At 43.4% G+C, this 21,241-nt stretch overlaps 1 protein-coding gene across 9 annotated transcripts in view; it reads left to right on the forward strand.

Annotated features, from left to right (window-relative positions):
• Positions 1-10,149: 10,149 nt before the first annotated feature.
• The window catches only part of LOC311002760 (calcium/calmodulin-dependent protein kinase type II subunit gamma), a 41,155-nt gene continuing 30,063 nt past the window's right edge, over positions 10,150-21,241 (forward strand). For all 9 annotated transcript variants that reach the window (XM_083994230.1, XM_083994233.1, XM_083994235.1 and 6 more), the window contains exons 1-3: positions 10,150-10,466; positions 12,853-12,947; positions 19,732-19,791. In XM_083994230.1, coding sequence (XP_083850356.1) covers positions 10,402-10,466; positions 12,853-12,947; positions 19,732-19,791 — 220 coding nt within the window. In that variant the 5' untranslated portion in view covers positions 10,150-10,401. The remainder of the gene's footprint in view (positions 10,467-12,852; positions 12,948-19,731; positions 19,792-21,241) is intronic.

Genomic DNA, 21,241 nt, shown 5'->3' on the forward strand with positions numbered 1-21,241 from the left:
ATGTCGTTCTCTCACAATCACAATCTCTCACAATCTCTCAAATGTATTAACTTTAATAACATACGAACCTCCGATATAATTATGATCACAGGTTAAACAGTCAATGTTTTACTTTGCCTTAAGACATCACTTCAGTGATAGGTATTTGTGCATTAGTTGTGCACGTTCCCGTGACGGGCATGCAGTTCTTGGAAGGCAGGCAGGCACTTCTCGGCATAACACCTGCGCGCAGAGAGCATTAAAAACATTAAAAACAACAAAGTAAACATACCGTAGTTCTGCGAGGGAGCGCACCGGCGAACAGGAGGACAGAGTAGCCTAGTATGGAGGATCTACAAGTGCAAAAATGTGAATACAATGAAGAATTTGAACTGTCTAAACTATCAATCAACAGCAGTGGAGACAGACAGGGTTAGGATAACATACAGGTTTAATTCAAAAAAAGGGAGGGCTCTTCGTCTTTTCGGCTGTGTTGGCAAGGGGTTGCTCCAAGGTAGGCTGGGTCAAATGTTTGACTCCACCCACCTGCTCCACAAGAACCAGGAGAGGAAAAGATACAGTGTGGTGATTTTGACAGCAGACAATATGGAGGCAAGTCAGACTTTTGTTTTATTTTTAACTTTTTTGCAATATTAGACCAGTGCTGCAGAAGTAACATTATTTTCATGATATCTCAGTGATTTCTTCAGAAGCTGATGTACCAAAAGCTGAAAGTTGCAGCAGCAACAGTGAACTGAAACAACTGTGGCGTGTTTGTTTTGAAAAGCACATTATTTGTATTGCATAAATACAGTAGGGTAGGGTGGAGTGAGTTGAGACCATGGATGTATTATATTAACGGTTGAGACATGTGTACAGTTGAAACACCCTTAAAGGGACAACAAGGAGTTTGTATTTGGTTATAAAAAAAAGTCTCATATTAATGTGGATGAATCTATGTTAACCACACTTGTTAATGGGTCCATTTTCCATATTATCCTGTAGCACTTGTCCTGTAGCAAACAACAAAGTTAACGCATCAAGCCAAACTGGGAAGAAAAGAAGGAAAAAAATGAATGAATGAATAGTTTAAGATCACCTGAGATTTATTAATTTTAACTCTTTACATTTTTTTTTATTAAGAAACAAATGAATCTGTCTAAAGTTGTCCACAGTAACAATGACAAATGAATGCTGATGTGTTTGGATTTACATTTACTATCTTGACATGAGTTGTGCAGCATCATTCATTTTTCACCAGATATTACAGATATTATATTACAGTAATAATAGTTTTGCAGGTATTCTTTGTATTATTTAACCCTGGACCAAAGTGGTTGAGCAGATCAGTACAAAATCACGTCCTTATGTCTGCTCCTGAGCAAGGCACTAAATGCCTTTTGCTCTTTTTGGTCTTTTTGCTCCTTATCATCATTCAGCCCGCTGATTTTGTTTCCCACATCCTGCCGAGACTTTGAGTTAGGTGGTGGGTTTTCAGGATTCTTCTGCCTGGTATGTGTGACTCTCGTCTTGGGCTGTGGAGATGCAGAAGTGGTGCCCATATCCACTGGCGCTATTGATCAAACATAAGGACAAAACAGAAACATTTCTGTACTGACTGTCCTGGCCAGAGATTGAATGTAAATTCTTTCATGTTTTTTTTATGCCTGTAAACTTACCATGTTTTATGATGCTCTCCATCTTCCTCCAGACTTGGACCTGAAGGTTTTCCACATGTTTGGGAACATCTATTAGTATCTCTGGAAGCCCCCGTGGATCTGGCAGTGCACCCTGCGCTCTGAGGGAAAAATCAAGAAATCAAAACAGGGATAGCTAGATGACTTCCTCCATGGATACGATAACAGCAGCAGAGAAGTTGTTGTTGGCTGTATTACAATGAGTTACTGAAGCTAGTGGCACAGAGGTATAGTTGTCTCTCTATATGGTCATGTGAAATTATGTATAATTTACAGAAGGAATTAGGAAGTAATAATAGTTACCTTTTCATTTCAGTCTTGAAGGTCTGAAAGTGAACAAAAGAAAGGTATGAGCAGGCTTCAGATCACATTGTACAAATCCATTTTCAATCGCTTATCTGAGGTACAGCGGGCAGCAGATCCACCAGTGAGCCAGTGTATCAAATCAGACCTTTAAATTTTAATCAGTACCTGTATGGACGAGTTGTTAGCCTGTAAGTCTTCCACATCTTTCACAATGTCGGACAGTGAGTATGTGACTCCGCTCATCTCTGTGATCTTTTCCATCATGCAAATCTTCTCAGTCTCTTCATTTTTTAACGCCGCTAATCTAGCTTCTTCTTCTCTATCAAGAAAGTGGCGAAGCTCCTTAAAGTTCTTCTTGATCTTCTCCTCAGTGTCACGGCTCTGAATCTGTAACAAAGAACAAGGGGTCATCATATTGTCTACTGTATTATCTACTTCTTCATATTTAAAACTGTACAGCTGCTGACAAACCTTAATCTGTTCAATTGATGATTCACAGAACTGCTTGATTTTTTCAAAATCTTTCTTCTTCTCTTTGAGTGAAGTCTGGGGGGGAAAAAAACTCCCTTGAATTTCATGAAGAAACAGATCCTCCAACATTGACTCAAAGGTTGCACAAACTATACCACAATGTCGAATTAATAAAAGCAGAATTAAAGTGATTTAGCACTGACTGGTACAATTTGCCACGATACATAAAATATACATATATTCACCTGATGTGACTCTGAGTCATTTCTGTGTCCTCCTGATGGATCGACCTGATCTCTGGCTATGTAAGCTTCAATTAAATTCTTCAGGGCAAAATTAATTGGAGGATCGTGAACACGGTGGACCTGCTGGCAGAGTGGGCATTTCCGAGAGATTTTACCCTGCCAGGATCGGTGTATACAGGCCTTACAGAAGCTGTGGCCGCACGGCAGCACCACAGGATCAGTGAAAATACACTGACAAATTGGACACGAATTGTCGTCAGTGGATGCTAAATCGAGATCTCTATTTGTCTCTCTCGCAGCAGAGGTTGATGGCAGTTCCACAGGTGGGCCCAATATGGCTGCAAATCAAAGAAACAAGTTATAATGAAATATTGCCGAAACAACTCATGTTACTCAAATACAATCAAAATATTAATTATTCTCTGGTGAATCATTGATTTTCTTCCTATATACACAAAGTTCAGAACATGGATATAGAAATTGTGCACTGCTTTTTGGGTTAATGTACAGGAAGGAAACTTCCATGGCCGACTATAACACTTTACCTCGTCTTAACTGTGATTCAAGGTTATGGCATCTCATTGCAATGAAAATGTCCAGTGTTGTCTCCACAGCACCCTCTTCCCCATAAACCTGCACCAGTCTGTCCACTGTTCGCTCTCTGGTAGCTCCCTCCAGTTGGGATGTCGGGATGGGTCGACATCCTTCACTCTCATTCTGGACCAAGTGCCACTGAAATGTCTCCAGCTCACGATCAGTCAGATCATCCAGGTGATTTTTCAGTAACTGTTTAATTCGGACAGGTGTTGTCATTCTTGACTCTTGGTAACCTGATCAGCTTTTTTGTGAACTGTCTGAGAAAGATTAAAAAACAAAAAAATCAAGAGGGGGCATTAAAAACCTCAAGTTAATTTTCATTCAATTGGCATATGTATGCATATAAACAGTGCAGTATACAATTTGGTCATAGTACTGTGCTGTGGCCATCTATCCTGACAATGCCTAAGTGCTGCAGCTTTTCCTGTTAGAAAGACGGTGAAGGCAAAGTCCCTTATTAAACTAATAAACTAATGTTGACTTTTTAAACAGACATTTATTTTTAAATACGGGATGTGTGGTTAACTTATTTGTACATTGAATGTAAGGGATAAGCTATTGGCTTGTTGTGCTAACTAAATATAAAATGTATCCTTATTTCATAAAATATAATAACAATTAGACACCACTTTGACACAAATAGACTCTTTGAAAGTAGAAGTGTCACAAACAAACATTTGAACATCACTGCCTTTCTCGGAGGGTGTGGTTAGGTAATACTTTACTGCATGCAAACATGTCCCATAAGGTAAATCAAGGTAAATCAATAATAAATCGAAAAGCAGGACTACTATTTATTCATTCCTGTCATTTGCTACTCACCCTATATCAAATATATTCACAAATATAATTATTAGGAACTGTTCTTCTTACCTCCTTCTCAGCTGGCTGCAGGAGATGAAAACAGAAGTCCCTTCTTCTTGTTATGGTGTAGTACTGCTGGCAGTCGATGCCTTAAATATCAGCCACCTTACGTCATCTTTACAGTTTTTACAGTACAACTTGGGAACGTCCAAAAACAGAAATTAGGAGCAGGGCGGGGTGGGGTTTTAGGGGGTATTGATCATAATTTTGACTGATAAGCCAGTAAAGATGGATGGATACGTGAATGGATGGATGGATGGATGGATGGGCAAAGAAAAGGCACGTACAGCCAGTCACGGGAGCGATACCGCCCACCAACACCGTCTGGTACCGCCCTTTCCCGACCATGGATGTTCCCGACGGTTTCTTATCTACTTTGGTATGCAACCTGGTAAATGACGTAGGAGGAAGTGCAACTTGTATTTTGATCAGCACCTGGCTGTACCAGGTAAGAATGCGGAAAGAAGGACAGTCAGTTTCTATTAGAGGCCATATATTTCTGACTTTTGCCCGGCTTTAGCCCCCAAACCGAAAGTAAGTTACGGAGCAAATGACGGTGATGACAAATCAGCCAAATGTGAATCGAAAGAAAGATGCTAGTGATACTGTACATGTTGGTACAGTATCCCTGGCAATTAGCCTAACTTATTGTTGTTTAACTGATAATGGGCTCAAACCATGTTGACTTACGTGTAAAATAAGAATTGCCATTCACGATTCCCAGCCATTGATACCCGATGACTTGTTTTCCCTGTCGCCATTTTAAAAGTCCCGCGCCGCTGTCAGGTGTATCCTAGCAACATTGACAGCACTTCCGGAGAAAACAGAAAAAAATCGCCCTTTCCTAATGGTAGTCTTCTTAACCCAGTGGTGTAGTCTGTGATGATGAGTATACCCACTGAAAACGCATAACAATTTCAGTATACCCACTACAATGTCAGGTACGTATGAACAGTGTACCCACCTAAAAAGCAGTAGGCCTACCTGCTACAACAAATCAGACTACACCTCTGGTCTAAAACCAATAGCCTAATATTTATCTTCCATAGGCCTAGAGACTTGTACTTGTACTAATTCTGAAAGAAATAGATTATTTTGCTATTACAATCATAACAATTGATGCCCTTTTTATGCTGCTTGACGTGCTACAAACAAAATTTTGTTGTGTTTATATCCAATGACAATATCAATCTATCTATCTCTACCTATTTTTTTTTACAGTCTATGATCTCTACCAGAGAGCGGGTCGTCTAATGATCAGAGGGTTCAGGGTTGGCGGTTCGAATCCCGCTCCTGTCCCAGTTGCTGCTGTAGTGTCCTTGGACAAGACACCTTACCCACCTTGCTCCTGATGGACCGACCGTGGTTAGCGCCTTGCATGGCTTTGGGTATCGTTGCAGGTATAGTAAAGCGCTATATAAATACAGACCATTTACCATTTACCACCAATCATGATTTGTTTTTCTTTCTTTCTTTCTTTTTCTTCTTTTACATTACTGCAGTAGTCGAGCATCCTGGGTTCACCTATAGGCCAACTGTAGCTATAAAACAATAAATGGGGCAGGAGACGGGATGACATGTCCAGCAGCAACTCTGCTTCCACTTTATTCTTCTAACCTGAGCAACCTGAACAATTCAGAGGGCCGCAGCTCCTTGTAAACACATAAACACAAAACAGTCTGTTACATCATTTGACTTTTGACCATAGCAGTGGTCGCAAACATTGACAAGCATCAGTATTTCACATTAGCAAAAACAATCACTTACCTACCCTATTACTAACTGTGTAACCCTACAGATCTGAAAATGCATGAAAATAGCCCAAATCATAGTTAGGAAGACCAAGATATCTTTATTTGAACTTTTTACATCACTTTATCAAAAAACAAGGTGAATCAGAGTGTTGACGGTAGCCCCCTGTAGCTGCGGGACTTCTCAGTGGGTCGACATCCTTCTTTCTGATTGAAGACCAACCACTGAACCACTGAATCTCCAGCTCATCAATCAGCTGGTTCAGGTGATCTTTCACTTATTTTTCCATTCATTCAGGTGGTGTCATTCTTGACTGCTGACAAGTTGATCAGCTTCTTTGTGAACTGTTTGAAAAAGACAGGGCAACCATTAAGAACCTCATTCAACTGGCATACAACAGTATAATGCACAAGGTCCAAGTAGGCTACTAAAGCTGTTTTTCCTGCTTGTGCCTTGTATGCTGCAGTTTTGCCTGTTGAACAGATGGTGGAGGCAAAGTCCATGTTATGTTTTGCCAGTTTTAAACAACATGCAACACAAAAGGATACGGTCAAAATGAATGATTCAATACAGGTCACGACCTTTTATTTTCAACATTTAATTTTAACATGTATCCTAATTTCATACAATTAATCAGTTGTATGAGTAGATATCACTCTGACACAATCGTGACTCCCTTTAAAAGAAGCCTAGGAGTATTACAAACGATATTTTGAGCATCACTGCCTTTCTAGGAAGAGCTAGCACTATTTAACAAAATGACAACAACGTGTTAACTAATTCTCAATTAAAATAACCAAAACTTGACAAACTAAACAAAAACATAGGCCTGCTAATTTGATTTAAGTGCCATTTGCCGCTCACCTTTGCTTTTGGGGCTAAATCTAGTTTACTCAGAAATATCTGGCTCTTAGAAGTAATTTTTTTCTGTCCTAATTTCTGAGCACAGCTGCTGCTAAAAACACAGGCAACAGCTGGAAGCTTCTCTTCCTCTCGTGTCCCCTCTGTTGAAAAAGCACTGCACTTGACTGACCTCTTGTGGAGAGGGACAATGATAATAGTAAAAGTATGAGGAAGAAGAAATGACATTCTCTTATCTACTAATTACATAATCAATGCTGAATTATCAATCGGACAAAGCCATTGAAAGTGCAGACACCCCCATAGAGCCACTAAAATCCCTTAATGTGGCAATGGAACTTCTAATATTTTTTATCATCTAATACACTGTAAAATCAGGAAATGCCTTTCTATTAAAAATAGGTTTTGAGGCCAGACTTAAAAATGGATACAGACTCTGACAGTCTTACAGCGAAGGCTTTGTCCCCTTTTTGTTTTCATCCTTGTCTCTAGAACAAACAGCAGACATGTTCGTCCTGAGTGACCATGCAGTTTAGTCCTGGTTAAAAGTTTAGCAGCTGAGTTCTGTGCAGTCTGGCTGTTACGGTAATCAAGGCGTGATGAGATAAAAGCACACATACAACAGCTTCAGTGTCCTTAAAATTTAAAACATTTACACAAGACATAAGACTTCTTTTTTTTTTGCAACAGTAGCAGAGAAGTACACAACAAGTGAAGAAACAACATTATTTAAATAGAGAAAAGAGCAATATTTCTTAGATGATTGCACAAGAAAAAAAACACAATTGCACAAATACAGGGATATACACCACTAAAAGTAAGAGTGTCCACAAGTATGTTTTCCCTAGCCGTGTCTTGAACATGGGCATCCATGAGCAACCTGAGCAGGACAGGGAGATGTTTTCAAAAAATATCCAGCAGTGCACCTAAAACAATCACGAGGAGATTTCGAACTCTTGGTGACTAAACTCTATAAACATCAGGAACAAGAGTTGAGTGCGTACCCCCCTTTGATTTTTTTTGCTGCGACGTTCAAAACGGTACCATTACTTATTTATCCTGGCCAAGCTGACTGAGCACACTGGCATTTCATCAACAACACCCTGCTTTTCACCCTTAGCGGCTACGCACACTGACGCCCGGATGCTGCCAAACACGACCATGGACGACTGATTCGCTGAGCAGTTGGAGGGTCAGTAGCTTATTGCTTGGGGGCATCACGACAGTATCTGCTGAAGCAAGAAAGAGCATTACTCATTCACTTCCCCCAGTCAGATTATTTCTCCAAAACAGCAGAGAAAGGAGACTGTCATGACTCAGCCTTTTGGCCCCATCCATTCCTCTCAGTTGTGATGATGTAACAGATGGCATATTCACCCTCATTAGTCACAACAAATGAAAAGTCGTGGCTAAATGTATCACAGCTAGTGAAGCTCTGATTGCACAATTAGTCTATTCTGGATACAAACAGAGACATTTTGGCTCTGCAGATCGTACCACAGGATGGTTTTGGCTCCAAAAAGGCATGGAAATATAGAAATTTAAGCAAAAAGTTCTCAATGGGTGGATTTCCTGCAAGCTTCAACTGGTCCCATAGAAAAAGACAAGTGACATAAAGCTGGATGGATTTTCTCTACAGCTTTTTATACTACTGTACAGTAGTAGATACATTTCCTCTCCTGCCTCCAGCTACAGGATTCAATAAGGGAAGTTTATGAGGTGGACTTAAGGTGGTGAAACATACCCAGTGCACCACTTCTCCATCCAATCACAATTGTGAACACAGCTAAGAACGTGTAATTTGACATGTCACTGTGACACGAGTCTACAACATGAAGATGGCAATACGACTGATGTTAGTAATGCTTCAATAATAACACTACATTATGGAAATTCAAGCACAGACTTTCTTTCTTTGCCCATTTCAGCTCAAAACCATCCTACTTTCTCTTCTCTCGGCCTCCCGTGCTCTCACTCCTCTTCCCTCCTCTGCTTCTCTGTCTCTCATCAAGCGGGCAAGGCATAGTGTGTGGTTGGTGTGAGATAACAAAGGCTGAGGAGTTCACCATTATGTAACTTCTGTGGAGGCTGAGGAGGTGGAGGAAGAGGAGGAGAGGCAGCAGGGTTAGCACGTAGGAAAATGAGGGCAGGAGAGGGCCAGTAGCCTACGTTGCAGTGCTCATTTGTCTTCCACATAACACGCGAACATGCACGCACACACATGCTTGGCCTCCTTTTTCCGGCTCTCCATCGCGGATTCAGCTGGCTGCACTCGCAGTATACGGCCTCATAATATTTGAACTTTTCAGTGTTTCAGCTTTGTGTTCCCACGCCGACAACCACGCATAAAGATTTTCAGGTGAAATCACTATTTTGCTCTCGTTTTTATCTCTTTGACAGTGTCGATGTGCTGTTTGTTGTCCCACCTCTGAGGCAGAGCACTGAGCAGACACACACACAGGGCCTCTAACTAACTCTCAAGCTCTATGTCTCCCTCCAGCCCCACCCGCCTGTCCTCCGATGGCCTCCCACTCATGCCACATTAAACATTTAGTGAGGCACTCTGGATCTGTGTGACACCATCTTTTAGTGCCGCCAAGCTAACAGCCCTCACACTGTGGAAAAACATAGGTGCATGCTAGTCGGAGGAAACCCGATACAGGAGTCACACTATTCTCTTCACCCATCCCTATCTCTCTTATGCACATGCATGCTCTCGAATGCAAACGCAAAATCAGTGGTTCAGAAAGGCCTATACTCTGTTGAGAGCAAGACCTGCATTAATCAATATTGATCTGTAGAGTGTGTGTCTGAATGTGCATGTGCATGTGCATGTGCATGGACTTATGCAGTGTGTGTGTATGTCTCCCTGTGTGTGTGTGTTTATTTGTGTGTGTCACAGTTTGCCTTTCTGCTGCAGTGAGGTGTGACCCAGGGCTGGGTGTATCCCAACCAGTGCAGTAAAAATGCTGCTGTGATGTTTTCCTGCAATATTTTTTTTCTCTTCTCTCTCTCTCTCTTAAGATGTGGGAAGAAGAGACATTAACTGGATGTCAACGCCAATTTTCAAACCCAGAATATGCACCAATGCGGGGTGTGTGTGTGTGTGTATGTGTGTGCAGCTTTCAACAGTATGCCACCTAATGATGATCTAGTATCCTCTCCAGAAGAAGTTTTTAATAGTCTATACAGGGCAAAAAAAAAAAAAAATCAGCACCTTACTTCAACATTTTCAGTGACTTCATTGAACGAGAGGCCGTGGTCTCGCTCTCATGCTGTAGGCGCTCATTCTCGCGAGGATTCCTCCCCCTTTACTACACATACACACATACACACACACCACCATCATCATCATCACTCCTCCTCCTCTCCCCAGCCCCTCCCTTTCCGTCTCTGCTCGCCTCTCTCCTCTTCAGCCTTGCCTTGCCTGCCTGTCAGAAAGGTGCTCCAGTGTTGGAGGCTAGGCTACCTACCCTCCTCCTCCTCTTTCTTCTTATTCTTCTTCTTCCCCGGACCAGGACCAGGACCCGGACCCCCAGTACGAGAGCCAGTCAGTCAGCCAGCCAGCCAGCCGCCGTCGTACCCCAAGGGCTAGTTGGGCTCCCCCTCCTCCTCCTCCTCCTCCGACCATGGCAACCACCGCTACTTGCACCAGGTTTACCGACGAGTACCAGCTGTACGAGGAGCTCGGGAAGTAAGCAAGCAAGCGAGCGAGCCAGTCGTAACGCTACTAACGCAGTCTGTGACATCGTGTTTGTCTTAATGTCTTGTCGTTTTGTCCCTCACCACCACCACCACCTTACCCCACCCCCGCAACAACCTCGCCTCACATAATTTACTGCTTAGCCACCTAGCAGGCCAACGTAGCTCTGACCATAGACCTGTATTGTTGTTGAGTGCTGTAATAATTTTTTGTCAGTTGGTGCTTAATGGAATCCGCTGTTGCCGTGGTGCAGTCAGTGAATGCTAAGCAACCGTTGCTATCGGCTAACTAGCTCCTCGCGCGCAGTAACGGTTAACAGCGCACGAACGAAACGAACGTTCGGTTACTTACTAGCACGCGAGCGACGAGAGAGCTACCATGCTGCTGATATTGATATAAACTAGCCGAGTTAGCGCCGCGTAGCGTTGCGTCTTTTCTTTGATGAATGATGAATATATACTACACGGAGGAGGGTTGGTGGTGCATTAACAGCTGGTAGCAAAAAAAAAAAAAAACCCTTCCGTGTTTTGCTATGCTAGCCGGTATTTTCTCTCTGGTCTGCAGTGGGGCCCCGAGAGAGACATCGGAGACGTAGCTCCTGCCCTGTGACATTTCACCGGCCCCACGGCTCTGACAGCTCCGTGCGGGCTCCGTAGTTAGACCAGAGGCTGTGATGGTCGGTAGCTAACTAGGCCGACCGACCGACCACTTTTTTTTTTCGTTCTGCCCCCCTCCCCTTCCCCGAGCAGCTGCAGATGATTTGTGTAACCGTGTTGAGTAACGTTACGTACGTACCCCTGGATGATCACTTAATGAGGAAGTTATTTTATTCGGTCCAGGTTGCTGCTGCTGCTGCTGCTGCTGCGCGGCTGCATGCGCGTTTGCATTGTAATGCATCATCATCAATATCATCGTCACGTTGTCAATAAAATACATTGCGGTGTTGGTGTTGGCTGTGTGACTCTGAAACTGAGGTAATCGCAGCTTTACAGACAATTTGGTGTTTTACTGTGCAAGAGGCAGTGACGTGTTTTCTCGGTATTTTGATGACGGCAAGAAAACCGGGCCACTACCTCCCCTGTTTCATCATCATAATCATCAGCATCAGCATCATCAGCAGCAGCAGCATCTGTTGTTCTTGGCCGGTGAAGCCCCCCCACCCCCCAACCCCTCACACCCCCTCTCTCTGGTTGTACCCAAACCGGCGGCTGCAGCATCAGGACGACATTGGCTTTATAAATCTACACCAAGCCTTAATTTCCAGCTGCCCATTTACACTATCTGCCTAATAATTGTCAGTAATCCTACTTCTGATTGCTACAGCTAATGCACTTCATGGTGTATATCTGTATCTGGGCTCTACTGTCTCCCTGAGTCCTCCTCTCTCTCTCTCTCCCAGACTGACCGCTTACCTCAGCTTATGTTTCTGCACTGGTTTGGTAATGCATTTTGCTCCGTCATAGGTTATTAACGTCAAGCCCCCCCCCCCCCCCCCCCCCCTACCCCACCCCCTTGAGTTGTACTTATGTCACCTGTCACCTCTCATTCACTGGTAAATAATTGAAACTAAGAGCAGAGTGCAGCAGAAAGTAGCAGCAACCCTCCATATGTCATCAAGAGCAGGGGTGGAGGGGGGGAGCTGGGAGCAGGCCTCCTCTTTGGGGGGAAACTGCAGGGCCAGATACTGCAGATTGTGCATGCTGTGATATAGGCACAGTGAGAATCATGCATAATTACTTTTTACTGTGATGCACAAAATTGAACACCAATCACCACCACAGAAGCCAGTAGGTGAAAATGTGCGGGTGTTCAACTAGGTCAATATGAAACTCCTCGGAGTAGGAGTCGGTTTATAACGTGTTATGCACTTCCTTTTCTGCTCGAGTAGATTTATAACTGAACTTTGTTACCTTGCGAGCGCATTAAGTAGCCTATTGTTGTGCGTGATGCAGCCCATTCTTTGCAGTGGTTGTTGGAAATTGAATTTCCTTTGGAGCAGGAGATTGTATTGTATTGTGGCGCCTATCAGAGATTAGCAAATAAAAGTACATGGCCATTCACTTTTAATCCAAGACCTGAGCTGATATCATCATCACCCGTGCTGGAGAAGCTTGGCTATGTTGGTTTGCTGGGTTTTTTTTTTGTTTGATTGTTACTCACGTTTTCTGGCTGCATACACTTATGTTGTGAAAGCAAATGACTGTAAACTCTTTGTGTGTGAGTGAGTGAATGAAAGACAGATAAGATTGTTAGCATACACAAACAAACCACTGCCACATGCATGGATACAGTTTCAAATGTCAAGTGTGTATATGCCTGAGAGAGAGTGCATGTGAAATGGAATTGATTTTTGGTTGTTTATGTTCTTTCTTCTTAGGGGAGCTTTTTCAGTGGTGCGTAGGTGTGTAAAGAAGTCATCAGGACAGGAATATGCTGCAAAAATCATCAACACTAAGAAGCTGTCTGCAAGAGGTACGGTAACACACTCACCCAAACTCTACTATGTGCATGCATGCTCGGTTCCCCCCCCCTATGCTCCACCACTGCTTACATATCTCACTGTCATTAATATCAATGGGCTGGCTAACTAAGAACCTTCTGAGCAGTGTGTGAACATGACAACACCCAACGTTTCCTGGGAATTGTTTTGAGTCATGGAGTAGCCGTAAATCAAACCCTGCCCTCGTTCTACAAAAGACATCTTAGTGAAAGGTAACATTAGAGGAGCGCATGCCAGCCACTTTTGGGAATAGGGGCAGGCGGTGGACGGATAACAAAGCAAGACACAGGAAAAGTAGTTGTGATGCAGTGAATGTGAGCAGAGGAAAAGGTTAGCAGCAGCGGCAGCAGCAGGCAGCAGGCTGTCAATATGGCAGCAAATGTACAGAAAGCGCTGCAGTGTGTCAGTTAAATCCTGCAGCTTCCCGAAACCAAGATGTGCTGTATGAGGCTTCAACAACTGCTGGGGAAAATGAGCTTTAACTTGATGTCAACGCTAGTATGGTATTTGGCTGCTACGCATTATGTAATCTTAGCTACGTTCATAGACAGTCATGTTATTTAGCTGATTGTCATCACTACCTGTCCAGTGTTAGTAATTATTACAGCGTAGCCAGTGCACCCAACAGGCCAGGGTAACGCAAACTCCTTGATTTAGCTGCAGTTATATTACTACTACCTCCCTTCCTTGTCCGCTAATTGATCAAAAGGCACAAGCTTGAACTAAACTCAAATTCTCCTGTGCACATTCATCTTGATAGTCAAATTATATTTCAGTGACCATATAAGTCTCTTAAACTGGTTGATTAGAGAAGAGAAAGGGGAGTGGTGGTGGCTGTGTTGGAGTTGAGGGTAGTAAAGCTCATTACATTAGGGATGCAAACTAGGTAATGAAATGTTTATCTGAATGCAGGGGCCACTGTTAACTCTTAATTTTCAGATGTGAGTGATTTTAATATCAGTTTCTCCACATAAGTGGAAATTAAAGCTGTAAATAAATGACAAACATGGATAATCCCATCTATACTGACTTGCATTAACAAGCACAGGCCTCTGTCGCATCCTCATCAAGCTTATTTCTTTTATTCTAGTCAACTCAATAGTTCCTTGTACCCCTAACTCTTGGTGCAGACATCCTGTATATTCACTATTGCCATAAAGCAGCTCAGCGATAACCTTACTGAGAAACCCAGTTGTTGTCTAGGAAAACCTCTCTTCCGTGCATATCATCTCCTCATCTTCTCGGAGATGCATATGAACTGGAGTCCTGTAATTCCAATAGCAGACAAATTCTTTTATCCAATTATTGTGTCTGTGGGGAGTTTTAATCAGCAACTTCTTGATGGTTTAATGATCGTATTTATAAACATTGTATTGAATGACTCAATCGCTTCTCTGTGGTATCATCAGACAACCGCTGTACAATGAATTGATCCCAATTTCTAAGAAGTTCTCTGTGGCTATGGTGCACACAGATACTCTGACGTTTCCTTGTGTGTTGTGTTGTGTTGTGAGTCGCCGGCTCATTGTATCCACATATTAGCTCCAAATTTGCCTCACTTGTGCCGCATCTTTGCATAGGTGGATATTACCTCCCATGTTGTAACGGTGATGTGAACTCACCTCTGTGTGTCTGGTTTCAGATTGAGATATTTAATTTCCTTCTCTTGTCTTGTGTCTGATAAATTGGGCCTGCTGTCCTTCCTGACATTCACACACGCACACACCTGGGTTCATTTGTTCTCCTCACCTGCACACTCACTCTTTATCACCTCAGCACCTTTTTTTTTTTTTTTTTTTTTCCCTCTCTTTCTCCATCTCCCCCAATGCCTCGCTCTTGTCTTTCTGCAAAGGGGGATTGGTCTGTATTGAGGTTAATCCACTTATGCTAAATGTATCTCATCAACCTCTAAGACCCCATGGATTCCATAGGCGCCTCCCTGTTTGCCCTGTTGTTGTCTGTGTCTGATGGCATTTGTGTCTGGCTGTGTGAAAGGAAGACAGAGGGAGCACAGAGTAACGCTAATAGGGCATGTCCGTATTGTTAAGTATCTGTGAGTGTGTTGTAATGCTGTTATTGTTCTATCCCATCAAGTGTCCACACACACACACACACACACACACACACACACACACACACACACACACACACACACACACACACACACACACACACACACACACACACACACACACACACACACACACACACACACACACACACACACAGGGGTAGCTCCTGGTATTAATGTCCCACCAAGGAAAAGTAAGGGCTCAGCAGAAAACTGCTGGCTCTTCACTGAGGCAAGGAGTACAATGTAGGCCTGTGTACATGTGTGTGTGTTTGCCAGGGAAGAAGAAAGCTGGCCAGGAGAGGAGGAGGAGGCGGAGGAGGAGGAGGAGGAGGAGATTTTTAACAGTATAGTCTTGCAAGGAGATCAGTGACACTCCACACCAGGGAAGCAAGGTGAAATGAGACAGAGAACGAGACACTATAGAGCGAGCGAGCGAAGGAGGGAACAAGGGGGATTTTGTGCTAAGTGAAGAATTGCGGTAGGCCGTCTGGCTGACGCAACAAACGCGCACCTACCTACACACACGCACACAAAAACACAAAACGTCCACACACACAAGGAGGCAGCCAGTGCGTGAGCAGGCAGCTTGCCCGGTAGGATTTGGGTGGGTTTTTTTTAGCCCGATGGGGCGAGCGTGACCTCACGCGTGGCCTGGTGGGTAAGTCTCTCAAAGCTCTGGTAAACACTGCAGTAATCTGAGGAGCGGGGAGGAGGAGGAGGAGGAGGAGGAGAGGGGGGAGGGAGGGTGGGTGGGGGTGGAGGGTGGGGGGGCAGGCAGGGGAGAGGAAGGAAGGAAGGAAGCGAAAGAAGGAAGGAAGTGAGGCAGGGAGGGAGGGAGGGAGGGATGGATGTAGGCAGTTGGCTGTGGGATCGTCCAGCAGCATTCAGGCAGTTTGAGGTGGATGGGAGTGGGCAGCAGCAGCGTACACATTACACACCCACACACTCACAAACACATGCACCTGATTTTTCACTGCGAAAAAATGTTAATGCCGTCTCATTTCAGTTTTTTTTTCCTCTACTTTTGTTATATATTATGAAATGATGTGAGTTTTTTTTTTTTTTTTTTTTTTATGGCAGTATCACACACCGACGCAGTAAATTTCTGCGTTGGTGTCATATGACTTTTGCTGCGTAGAACAAATGCTCCGTTTTATTTTGTTGTTGATGAGTGAAGTGACTGTGGAAAGTAGATGGCTGCTGCATTGTCTGCTGCAACAGTGTGTGAGGGAGAGAGGGAGAGAGAGAGAGCCAGTGAGACAGACTATCCATTTTAATGCACTCTCCTATACTTCCACCTCTTCAACATTTTTTAGTGTCCTACATTCAGAGTCTCAGGGCTGTGTTATTGTCCCAGTGAAAATAATCTAAGTTGTGCTTCTCTATAGTGTTTATTGATCAGCAATTTCCTTAAAAACCCTCCTGCCTGTTGGTTCTTAGCTCACCGACCTCTTGCAGAAGAACAAGTCCTGTTTCATAATTATCGTTGCCCAACCAGGCACATTTTGGCTGCGTCGTCTCCCCGGAGTACAGCCAGGGTTCAAACCTCTGAATCACTTATTCACGTCTGATTTGAGCAGTGATTCAGACAGGTTTGGTGTTGTAAACGCTGATGACTTGTTTTCCCACGGATCAAGAAGCAGCTGACTGAAGAAAGCGTTGTTGTCAGGATTAGCGAGTGAGGTACGTCATCTCACCATGTAAGCTGGCAAACTGTTAGCGGTAGCGGTGGTTGACATGATGACTGTATGGGCTTTGATCTTTGCATTTGAAAATGCAGACAAGACTTTGCGCTATGGAAAAGCCAGACTTAAACTAGGCTCTGTTACATTAGGAAAGAAACCCCAAATTCAAACCCCCACAGATATTTGTAACTGCAGGAAGAGCGGCGAGCCGAGACCTCATCATGTTCTGCCTCAGCAAAGCACCTGGGTGGGACTTCTCTTCCAATTAGCCAGTTACATTAGAGACATTTGGCGAGGTGCTCAGTCTGAAACTCATATGGTTTGTAGACATTAGCTGTAATAGTTTTTTTTTCAGTAATAGCTTTAAGAGAACATCAGATTTTCTTTTCTAGCTGAGTGAAACAGAAAGATGCTGTGCGCAAATATGAGGGATGCAGTAATTTTCGGTAATTACATCAGTCAGAAATTTGTCAGAACCAAAATACCCTAAGGTGGCATCATGTAAATATCTGTATAACCACGCTTTGTCATTAAGAAAACAAGCAACTTGGCGCCTGATAACGAAATGTGCTCATAGCTTGGTCTTAGTCTTGTTTCTCCTGATTTTGAAGAAAAACCCAGTCAATTGAATCCAGGTTAAGTTTGTATGAAGTGTGTCTTCACAGTTCAATAGATATCTGCTTATCATACGCTGATATTATTGTGTCATATTCATTAAATATCTTCTGAAAACACCTGTATTTTCCTCACCCCCCCAAAAAAACAGGCCCAGTATCACTACTGAGACGCTGTGTCACAACAAAGTGGTGTTTTATTTGTCAGCCTTTCCCAGGCCTAACAGTTTGGATGTAAACTTGCCTGAAACAGATTGAACTGGATCCTCAAGCCGTCAGTCAGATTGTCAGCTTTGTATGTGTGGCAGAGAGCGTTGTGTGTGTGCATGTGTGCGTGTAGTGTACATGTGTACTTGTGTGTGTTGGGTCCTCTCCATCCTCCTCAGCTGATGTAAGATGGCTGTGAGCCCGCCCCATGGCAAAGCAGATGGCCAATTAGAGAGTAGCAGGAAGTGCCAGTAATTACCCTCCAGCCCTCTCTTTCCTGTCTTCTCCTACCACACACTCTCGCACCAACAAATAAGGAGATTGAATGAATTAGTGAGTGCTGCAGTGACACTGCACCAGGGTAGTCAGCTATGCACAAACACGCACACACACACACAGGCACGCACGCACGCACGTACGCGCACACACACCAGGGAGCTGTGATCCTCTTCTAGCAAATGGACGTTCTGTGTAATCCTCCCTCCTTGTCTCTGTCTGTTCCTCCGTCCTGCGTCACTGGTGTAATTAGGAGGTTCAGGTCTCTCCCTTATTCACTTGCATTCTCTCCAATGAGGGGAAATCTATACCTGCAGGGAGATGACAAGGGGGGGAGGAGGGGGTTGGACAGCGTGGAAAGTGTTAGAGCACAGGAGACATGTCTTCAAAAAACACCTGACAGCGGCTTTACAACTTGTCCAAGTTAGCAACAAGTTAGGGAAAGAAGACGAAGGAGAACGGGGGGGACAGATGATGCAGAAAGTGACACTGCTTTTTTATAATTATGTCCTCCTGTATTACTGCATTGATTTTGTAGAAATGCGGGTAAGGTGGTAGTTGATTGCTCAGCAGCAGCAGCAGCAGCAGCAGCGGCAGCAGCAGCAGCAAGTGAATTTTATCTGAGGCTGTAGCTGCACTGGGGAAATGAATGCAAATCTTGGTTAGGCTGCCTCATTGTGTGTGTGTGTGTGTGTGAGGTGTGGTGTACACGCTGAGTCGTACTACATAGTGGATCTTCACTACTTAGTTACCCCGAGTGAACCGTGACCTGCGCTTGCATGGCTGTGCTGTAGCATTGGTTGTGGCCACTCCCCCCCCTCCTAAAGCGATGGGAGGAGGGAGCCAAGTCACAGTGTCATGTGGTTTTTACACACACACACACACATACGCACACACATCAACATCCCGCACAAACACGCATGTGCGAATACGTGTGCATATGCAAATACTCTGCTGCAGGATTCAGTGAAAACTTTCAAACAAGGATGTTGGTTTGGACATGAGGCTTGTGTGCTCTTCTTGCTAACATCCCCTCCCAGGCAAGAAGTGCAAACACTGCAATGTTCTCTTAACTGGGCTTCACACTAACCCCGTTACACAAACACACACACACACACACTCATATCCATGCACGTGCAAACCCGTGCACCTACCGCTACACTCGGCCTCATTAATTTGCGCGTACGGTTTAATAACCTCAAATAAAACCACACATGAGATCATTGGAGCCGAGCTCGCGACGGTTACCTCTCAGAAACAAACCGCTCTGCTAGAACGAATGTTTTTACTAATAGGTTAGCGCCACGGCCTGAAGGATTTGCATTCATGTAGACAAAAACAAATGCTTCCTTAAATATTTGCATTTAAATACTTGCGCAACAATTATTTAAATGCGCAATTTCACTTTGTTTGCAGCTGATGCCGAAGTAAATAATTACAACAAAGGAAACTATATAAGGGAGTGAAATCAAGTTGAAGTAAAAACCCACCGCCATTACTGACTTGCTGTTGAAAACACTGCTTTGAGTGAAGCTGACGGTGAGAACCAGAGTGAAGCTGGTGCATGTGTAGCATCTGGTGGCCCATTGGTTGCGACCCGCACTGTATAACCACAACATCCTCGTTTCGATTTGTGCTGCATGCATGTTTCTCTCCCCCTGCCCACCTTTCCCCTCCGTACACTATCTGCACTGTCACCTCACAAATAAAGTTATATACACAAATGGCAAAAAAAACAAACTTCAGTACATTTTACTCACCAATTCATTCATTGATTCCCACACTGCACTAAATCTTATCATGTTTATTGATGTGCTGTTTAATTCAGGTATCATGGTGTATGTATACGCTCTTTCTCTAACATAGTAACTTGTCCTAATCGTGACTTTTCTCTCCTCAGACCATCAGAAGCTCGAGAGAGAGGCTCGTATCTGCCGTCTCCTGAAGCACCCCAACATCGGTGAGTTATTGTGCACAAAACCCCAAATGTGTGACGTGCAGTTCTTCTGTTGTTGCTCAAGATGAGAGGATGAAATACACCAACCCTGTTGTGATCACATTTTAATTTCAATATTGAGAATCTGCAGCACAGAAACCAGAAGTGTTATCATCGCTGTATGTTGTTGACCATGAAAGTTTGTTCTTGACCTTGCAAATAGTAGTTTAAAAAAATAATAATGGAACTTGTTAAGACTGTACAGGTGTGCAGTTATATTTTAAATCTTGCTAGTCCTCATTTAAGCAACATAATCTGTTTACAGAACCAAGATAATCTTTTACATTGACTTTGAGAAAACCACATACGCCCGCCGACTAATTTATTTGCTGAGAAATCCTGGTTTCTGATGTGATGGGAGTGGATTTTGTTGCTGTGCAGGTGCTTCTTGATTTTAAGCAAGCTGCTTAAAGTTACCATCCCAGGCGGCTGGACTTTTTTTATTTTTTTATTTTTTTGGTGGAATTGCACAACTGATAAGCCCCCACCCTCTCCGTCCAATTGTTGCTAGAGTTGCCACTCTGACGGAGTAGCACAGAGCAGAAGAACTATGCAGGACATTTACCTTGTGTTTCATTTTTACCGTCATTAAACGGCTTGGGACTAATTGTGATGTTGGATAAATGACTCATACCTTGTTACAGGGAGAGTGGAGGCTCTCTGCCTTGCACACCGCTGCTGAAAACACAAACGTGAATGTGAATGAATGTAGATGGCGGTTGCATGACTTGGCAGTTTGACTGACAGACGGGCCATCCAACCAAAGTTGTCTGAGACTAATTTGATTGAAAGGACAAATTTCGACCCCTGCTCCTTACACAGACGACCAAATTTCGTCATTGATATGTCAAATCGCTTATGTCATCGATAACTGTCTAATACTTGCCAGATATACTCAGATTTTACAAAAATGAGCCACCTGGGATGGTACCTTTTTAAATCATAAAACTAAACTAATAATGATACACAGTCAATAGGCCCATCGATGTCAAGTGTTCAGGCACCTGAACAATAAAAACACGACAGCTGGCAACAAATGCGTGCATGAGCAGGTCTGTCCGACCGGACACTGTGTGTGTGTTGTGTGTGGATTTAAAAGATAACAGTGAAAAATGCTTTTTATCTCCATCCGTCTTGTTGAGTCAAAATGATTTCAAGTCTCTTCTTCACTTTACCCGGAGAATCAGACTGTAAAAGCCATTTACATTCAATAATGCTATCAGTTATAATAACAGAAGCTTGATTAATAATTAACAAGGTTTCTGTCATTTAATATAAAGCCACACTCGCTGTTCATTATGCTGTTAGTGGTTTACTCTCTCTGTGTGCGTTAGAAGTGGAGTGGACACGTGGTTTGTGCAAAAAAAAAAAATTACAAATCTTTCCTCTGTTTGTCATAATTGTCACTACCCCC

The sequence above is a fragment of the Trachurus trachurus genome, assembly GCF_905171665.1.
Source record: "Trachurus trachurus genome assembly, chromosome: 19".
Taxonomy (NCBI): domain Eukaryota; kingdom Metazoa; phylum Chordata; class Actinopteri; order Carangiformes; family Carangidae; genus Trachurus; species Trachurus trachurus.